Source organism: Thalassophryne amazonica, chromosome 14 (genome assembly GCF_902500255.1).
Source record: "Thalassophryne amazonica chromosome 14, fThaAma1.1, whole genome shotgun sequence".
Classification (NCBI taxonomy): domain Eukaryota; kingdom Metazoa; phylum Chordata; class Actinopteri; order Batrachoidiformes; family Batrachoididae; genus Thalassophryne; species Thalassophryne amazonica.
In genome coordinates, this window is record NC_047116.1 from 75,436,730 (window position 1) to 75,445,133 (window position 8,404).

The 8,404-nt window shown below is 41.5% G+C and overlaps 1 protein-coding gene across 1 annotated transcript in view; it reads right to left on the minus strand.

Annotated features, from left to right (window-relative positions):
- Positions 1-318: 318 nt before the first annotated feature.
- dhrs12 (dehydrogenase/reductase (SDR family) member 12) overlaps positions 319-8,404 on the minus strand; it is a 32,173-nt gene continuing 24,087 nt past the window's right edge. Inside the window, exons 9-10 of the mRNA XM_034186766.1 lie at positions 2,099-2,236; positions 319-650 (exon numbers count right to left, since the gene is read on the minus strand). Coding sequence (XP_034042657.1) covers positions 538-650; positions 2,099-2,236 — 251 coding nt within the window. The 3' untranslated portion in view covers positions 319-537. The remainder of the gene's footprint in view (positions 651-2,098; positions 2,237-8,404) is intronic.

Consider the following 8,404-nt stretch of genomic DNA (forward strand, 5'->3'; position numbering starts at 1 on the left):
CTTCCAGCACAACTCCATGTCCTCTTCATGGAGGTATAAACAGTGCCGCATATTTAATATAACTTGATACAGTTTAGTTATTGATCCACTTTTCTTCATTAACTAATTGTGTTTTTCTGGAACAAATCACTAACACACAAATTAGCTGCAATGTTTGTGCTGTCAGACAGGAAGTGAGGTCATAAGTTTAGGATGCGAACGTGGTGGTGTTGACAGCGCGTAAGGTCGTGTGATTACCCACCCTGGAACGGTGGACACGATTGAAGCTGCTGCTTTGATTTTGGTGTAACTGTACCACCAATAGAATGTGTTTGTTCCACCTGGACCACCTTCGATATTTATTTTAAGAATTTTCAAAAGTTTGTTCTATATAGCCACATGAGTGAACTAAACTGCACAGTGTGAAATGTAGCACAAAAAGAAAAGTTTTCAAGATACAATGAAACACAAAATCACACTGCACACCTTTACCTATCACATTTACTGAAATTGTACTAAAAAAAAAAAAACAATAAAAAACTCCAGTATGTGTCGAGGTCATGGTTTGAACTTGGTGGCCAGCTGCTCCAGTATGGTGAGGAGCTTGTGGTCCTCCTCCGGGGTGGACCTGGAGAATGCCAGCGGCAGATGTGTTGGCACCGCTTTGCGATCTGCAGAGAAATAAAACAATGTACTTGACCCTAAACCACAAAGGAGATATTCTGTAAAACTCCAACTGATTCAGCATGAAGTTAAGGACATGCTCTGAGGTTTTCCCATTTCAGGTGAGGTTTTATTGCTTTATGTCTGACAACCTCCTGTCCATCACCAAAGGAAGTCTGTCACAGCAATCACCTGATACCTTTCTGTCAAAACAGTTGGTACAGCGCCCTCCAAAAGTATTGGAACACTTGGTATTTCACACATTTCAATTTGTTTATGCCATTTCAAATACAATTTTTTTTCTAAAATTATCCTCAAACTGAAAGCAAATCTCAATATTCGTCCTATCAATGTTCTGTTTGGGCAGCATTAATCTTTGATCCAAAATACATAAGTATACCAACCGACAAATGTCAGCTATTCTCAGTTTGTCTGTGATCAAAGTGCATGCACGCACAGAGAGCTTTTTGTCTTTTCTGCATTCTACCGCAAGCAGATGCTTCTGTTTGTAAACACAAACAGAGATGGTGGAAGACATCAAACGCAATACACATTTCCCTCATAGTAACAGCAACATGACAATTAAACTCACTAAACCAACTGAGCTATGGTGCAGCACACTGTCCATTGTTTATTGGTTAGCTAAAATCTCTCATTTCTCCCAAAATATTAATCCTATCAACTTTTCATTGTCACATAATTCATCCTCGACTCAAAATACAGATGTATACCAAAAGGCAAATGTCAGCTCTCCACATTTTCTCTGTGATCGACGGTACACACACACACACACACACACACACACACACACACACACACACACACACACACACACACACACACACACTTTTGTGCTTTCTGCATTCTGCTGCAGGCAGAAACAGAGACAGTGGCGGAAGGCATCACACACAATACACTTTTCACTCATGGTAACATGAAACTAAACTGACTAAACCAATTCAACTACAAAAAACACAATGAATCAATAACACTAACACTGTTAAGCTAACATGAACCACAATAACATTTAAAACCCCAAAATTCCATGGTGCATTGCAACATAACATCCATTGTTTATTGGTTAGCTAAAATTTCTAATTTCTCCCAGAAATATTTGTCCTACCAACTTTACATTTTTGCAGTGTTCATCCTTGACATAAAATCCATAAGTATACTAAATGGCATATGTCAGCTGTCCCTGGTGTTTTTGTGATCGAAGCACACAAGTATACACACACACACACACACACACAGGCCACTTGGCTCTTATAATATAGATTATGTGCACAATGGAGTGAAAAATAATATTATTCATAACATGGATAAGAATCAGGGCTGTTGATTGCTGTGACATAATTGCTAAACTGCTTTTTTCTCTGCATGTCTTTGCACATTACAACAAACAATTCAGAATCAGACAACATATTGGGATTAAACATGCACCAAAGGTTCTGACCCTGGAAAAAGAGTCCACTGGGCTGCTTGGCAGCAGCTGCAGAAACCGCAAGCCATACCACGGTGTCCGCCCCCATGGTCTCAGACCGCAGCCTGGACTGCATCCTCGCGTGGAAGGAAGGCATGGAGGACTGGACCGCTACGGAGCAAACCACAAGAAGTTATGCATCTCCTGTCACATGGAGGTGTTTAGTACATGTGTTTGTAACAATGCGATGCGACGTGAACGCTGAGTGAGAACCTCTGAGTTCACACACAAGTCTCTTCATGGTCTGATTAACCAGCTGCTGTTAGGTTCTGCTCCACAAAAGCATCGTAAGGTTACAATGTTCACAGAATCACTCTTAAGCTTGTTAAATCAAACCAGCCTTTCTCCTAAAGCATGAAAATGTAAGACTTGCTAAACTGACCCTGTATTTTCCATCTACCCTGTGACCACCTGCAGACACTCGAGAGCATTTTGAGGAGTTATCACGCACAGGATTTATGTCAGTGAGTTCAGTGAAGCGCTTCCCCACAGGAAACGCTTCACTGAGGTATGAATTAATGTGGTACCAGCTGAGGTGTTGATGATTCCTGTTTTTCCTCACATACGTCTGTATTACCACAGTGACAAAAACATAACTTAAAAGCAATAACTAAAAAAAAAAAAAAAAAAACAAATCTATGCAAATTGTTACATAAATTTTTCATTTTTTATTTATTTATTTTTTTAAGAGTGTACACAAAAATGTATGATAACCTTCATTAAGTGGCAGCTGTAGGGAGGTAACTACAGAAAGACTACACAGGGGTCAAACTAACTGCTCCAAGCATGTTGACAGGTATACCACATTATTTGTCTACTCATAAGGATCACAAAAAGGTATAGTTTGATTGATCTATGGCTGAATGCTATGGTGTTAAAAAAAACAAGGCTGATCTCTTTGTGCAGGGGTTAAAAATTAATGTTGCTCCAATTTTGATACAAGAAAGGAAAGGCTACACTATGTTACACTTAGTTATCATTAATTCGTTCATTTTCAATCACTTATCCAGATCTGGTTCACAGTTCCAGCACAGAAAGCAGCTCACCCACGCTTCCCTATCCTTGGACAAGTCTTGTAACTCTTCCCCGGATGTCTCAAGGTGTTCCTAAGCCATCTGGAAAATATAATCTCTCCAGCGTGTCATAGGTCTTCCCCGAGGCCTCCTTCCGGTTGAACATGCCTGGAAAACCTCCCCATGGAGACAAGCAGGGGTCATCCTCACCAGGTACTCTAACTACCTCAACTGGTTCCTTTCGATGGAAAGAAGCAGCAGCTGTACTCACAGTCCCTCCCGGTTAGTTGAGCTTCTTTCCCTGTTCAGGAATGTATGCCCAGATACCTGATGCAAGAATCTAATTTCTGCCGCTTGTATCTGCAATATTATTCTTTCAGTCATTACCCAAAGTTTATGACCAAAGGTAAGGATAGGAGAGTGAATTGACTGGTAAATTGAGCGCCTCGCCTTCTGGCTCAGCACCTTCCTTCACCACGACTGTCCAGTACAGCGTCCGTAAGATTTCAGATGCCACTCCAATACGTCTTTCAATCTCACACTCCAATTTACCCCCACTTGTGAACAAGGCCTTGAGATACTTAAACCTCTCCATTTGGGGCAATAACTTTCCCCTGACCCAGGGAGGACAATCCATTTTCTGCCAGAGGACCATGATCTCAGATTTGGAGGTGCAGATTCTCATCCCATTTGCTTCACAAATGCCTCTCAATGCCTCTGCCTCAAACCTGCTCACTGCACACTGGAGCCAACAGAATCACATCATCAGCCCTCCTCCATCATCTGCTGGAGGATGGCTGAGCTCAACAGCGGTCTGACTATTGCAAAACACGCAACAGACAGGAATTAACATGTACGATTTCAGGGTTTACAAATGTTTTTGACCATTTTACTCAGTGTGCCAGCAAAAAAATGTTAGCAGACTGAAAGTTCGCGGAATTTACTGGAAGTACTCATGACCTCAGACAGGGGCAAAATTTAGCAAATTAGCGGTTATTGAAGCTAACGTTTTGGTTAGCTGTGCCCACCACTGGCATTAGTTAATTATGGAGTTCCACAAGGTTCTGTGCTAGGACCAATTTATTCACTTTATACATGCTTCCCTTAGGCAGTATTAGACGGCATTGCTTAAATTTTCATTGTTACGCAGATGATACCCAGCTTTATCTATCCATGAAGCCAGAGGACACACACCAATTAGCTAAACTGCAGGATTGTCTTACAGACATAAGGACATGGATGACCTCTAATTTCCTGCTTTTAAACTCAGATAAAACTGAAGTTATTGTACTTGGCCCCACCAATCTTAGAAACATGGTGTCTAACCAGATCCTTACTCTGGATGGCATTACCCTGACCTCTAGTAATACTGTGAGAAATCTTGGAGTCATTTTTGATCAGGATATGTCATTCAAAGCACATATTAAACAAATATGTAAGACTGCTTTTTTGCATTTACGCAATATCTCTAAAATTAGAAAGGTCTTGTCTCAGAGTGATGCTGAAAAACGCATTTATTTCCTCTAGGCTGGACTATTGTAATTCATTATTATCAGGTTGTCCTAAAAGTTCCCTGAAAAGCCTTCAGTTATTTCAAATGCTGCAGCTAGAGTACTGACGGGACTAGAAGAGAGAGCATATCTCACCATATTGGCCTCTCTTCATTTGGCTTCCTGTTAATTCTAGAATAGAATTTAAAATTCTTCTTACTTATAAGGTTTTGAATAGTCAGGTCCCTCTTATCTTAGGGACCTCATAGTACCATATCACCCCAATAGAGCGCTTCGCTCTCAGACTGCAGGCTTACTTGTAGTTCCTAGGGTTTGTAAGAGTAGAATGGGAGGCAGAGCCTTCAGCTTTCCGGCTCCTCTCCTGTGGAACCAGCTCCCAATTCGGATCAGGAGACAGACACCCTCTCTACTTTTAAGATTAGGCTTAAACTTTTCCTTTTTGCTAAAGCTTATAGTTAGGGCTGGATCGGGTGACCCTGAACCATCCCTTAGTTATGCTGCTATAGACTTAGACTGCTGGGGGGTTCCATAATGCATTGAGTGTTTCTTTCTCTTTTTGCTCTGTATGCACCACTCTGCATTTAACTCATTAGTGATTTGATCTCTGCTCCCCTCCACAGCATGTCTTTTTCCCGGTTCTCTCCCTCAGCCCCAACCAGTCCCAGCAGAAGACTGCCCCTCCCTGAGCCTGGTTCTGCTGGAGGTTTCTTCCTGTTAAAAGGGAGTTTTTCCTTCCCACTGTTGCCAAGTGCTTGCTCACAGGGGGTCGTTTTGACCGTTGGGGTTTTTCCATAATTATTGTATGGCTTTGCCTTACAATATAAAGCGCCTTGGGGCAACTGTTTGTTGTGATTTGGCGCTATATAAATAAAATTGATTTGATTTGATTAGTACTCTGGATTATTCAAAGCTTTGAACACTTTGAATTGAAGGTAGTCTCACAGACTCTGTTCAAAAGAAGAAGCAGCTGTGATCAGCTTCATCAAACGGTGAGTTTTAAAGCACTTCCATGGTTCAACTACATTAGACATGCTCCTATAGTCCCATATGTTCTGGAGTATAAGTTGGAATTCTCAAAAATGCCTCTTGAAGAGGTAAAAACATAAAACGTCACACCAGAGTCGAAGTCTCACCTTATTTCTGAATGATCAGCTCTGTAATTTGGGATGTTTTTTGCATTGTTGTAATGTACTTTTATTGTTGCATTTGAGCTTTTATTACTGGAGGAGTTGAGTTTGTTTAGTGCTTTCACTCTTGGAAAGTCCTACGTAATTAGTTATTGTAATTCTATGAATGACTTTTTATTCACCCTAGGGACACAAAGTAGTCCTGTGCCCTGAGAACGCAAAGCCCCGGCCGGTACGTAGGTTTAATTAGGCCAGCTAAGAAGGGAGGTGCTAGTCCGTGAACAATTTATAGGTTAGTAGAACCTTAAAATCTGATCCCACGAGACAGGAAGCCAGTGAAGAGATGCCAAAATGGGTGTAATGTGGCCAAACATTCTGCTTCCTATCAAAAGTGTGGCAGCAGCATTTTGAAACAATTGGAGACACTTAATGTTGGTCTGCGGTAAACCAGAAAATAGAACATTGCAGTAGTCCAATCCAGAAGAGACAAACGCATGAATGAGGGTCTCAGCATATTTTGCAGGTGGAAGAAAGCGAGTCCCTCATAATATTTGTAATGTGGAGGTCAAAGGACAACATAGGATCAAAAATTACCCCAAGGTTCCTCACTTTGTCAGTGTGATGTATGACACCAGAGCCTAGGCTAAGCGTTAGCTGGTCAAATTGATGCCGATGTCTCACTGGACCAAGAACCATCATTTCAGTCTTGTCAGAATTGCTAGACATCCAGCTTTTCACTGATGCAAGGCAATCTAAGGATTTTATGTGGATGAGATTACCAGCAGTTATTGGCATGTATAACCGAGTATCATCAGCACAGCAATGAAAGGTAATCCCAAAACGTCGCAATATGTGCCCAAGGGGTGCAATATAAAGGGAGAAAAGCAGGGGGCCTAAGACAGACCACTGTGGAACCCCAAGTTTCATGTCACTAAGGTCAGAGGTAGTGTTACTGCACAAAACACAGTGAGAGCGACTGGTCAGGTATGATGTCAACCATGCAAGGGCATTCTCAGTAATCCTAAAACGATTCTCCAGCCTATCGAGTAGAATATGATGATCCACAGCATCAAACGCAGCACTAAGATCTAACAGCACCAGAACCATAGTGGTGTCTGAATCTATTGCAAGCAGATCATTCACCACTTTAGTGAGAGCTGTCTCTGTGGATGATATTTTCTAAAAGCAGACTGCAGTGGCTCAAAAAGATTATTCTCAGAAAGGTGGTCCACGAGCTGTGTGAACCACCTTTCCAGAATTTTAGAGCAAAATGTAGATTTGATATGGGCTTATAGTTTTAATACACTAAGGTCAAGATTGCATTTCTTAAGTAATGGTTTAATCAATGCAGATTTGAAACATTTAGGAACAGATCCGAGGTTAATGACAGATTAATAATTTCCAGCAGTCGGACCAAGAGTGACCACAGGTCCTTAACAGTTTTGTTGGTATAGGATCAAATAAACAGGTTGTGCTTTTTGTTGACATTATGAGTTTCCTCAGTACACCTAGTGAGATACTGTCAAATTCTGTAAATCTTGGTAATACTTCAGGGATGGCACCCACCTCAATAGCAGGGTGTAGTGGCTGGGTTAAGGCATGCTGGGATATGTTTAACCTGATGTCTTCTATTTTCTTCTCAAAGTAATCCAAGAAATCTTGTTGTAAAAGGAGAGCGACTTGGAGGTGGTTGTCCATGAATAAGTGTTGCCACCATGTCAAACAAGAACTTTGAGTTATGCTTGTTTTTGTTGAGCAAATCAGAGTAATGGATCCGCTTTGTAGCCACTACTGCATGCTTATACATTGAAGAAAATAAGTATTTGAACACCCTGCGATTTTGCAAGCTCTCCCACTTAGAAATCATGGAGGGGTCTGAAATTTTCATCTTAGGTGCATGTCCACTGTGAGAGACACAATCTAAAAAAAAACCCAAAACAAATCCGGAAATCGAAATGTATGATTTTTTTAAAAATTTATTTGTATGTTATTGCTGCAAATAAGTATTTGAACACCTGTGAAAATCAATGTTAATATTTGGTACAGTAGTCTTTGTTTGCAATTACAGAGGTCAAATGTTTCCTGTAGTTTTTCACCAGGTTTGCACATACTGCAGCAGGGATTTTGGTACACTCCTCCATACGGATCTTATCCAAATCTTTCAGGTTTGGAGTTTCAACACCCTCCAAAGACTTTCTATTAAGTTCAGGTCTGGAGACTGGCCAGGCCACTCCAGGACCTTGAAATGCTTCTTACGGAGCCCCTCCTTAGTCGCCCTGGCTGTGTGTTTGGGGTCATTGTCATGCTGGAAGACCCAGCCATGACCCATCTTCAATGCTGTTACTGAGGGAAGGAGGTTGTTTGCCAAAATCTCGCAATACATGACCCCATCCATCCTCCCTTCAATACGGTGCAGTCGTCCTGTCCCCTTTGCAGAAGAGCACCCCCAGAGTATGACATTTCCACCCGCATGCTTCACGGTTGGGATGGTTTTCTTGGGGTTGTTCTCATCCTCTAAACGTGGTAAGTGGCGTTGATTCCAAAAAGCTCTATTCTGGTCTCATCTGACGACATGACCTTCTCCCATGCCTCCTCTGGATCATCCAGATGGTCACTGGTGAACTTCAA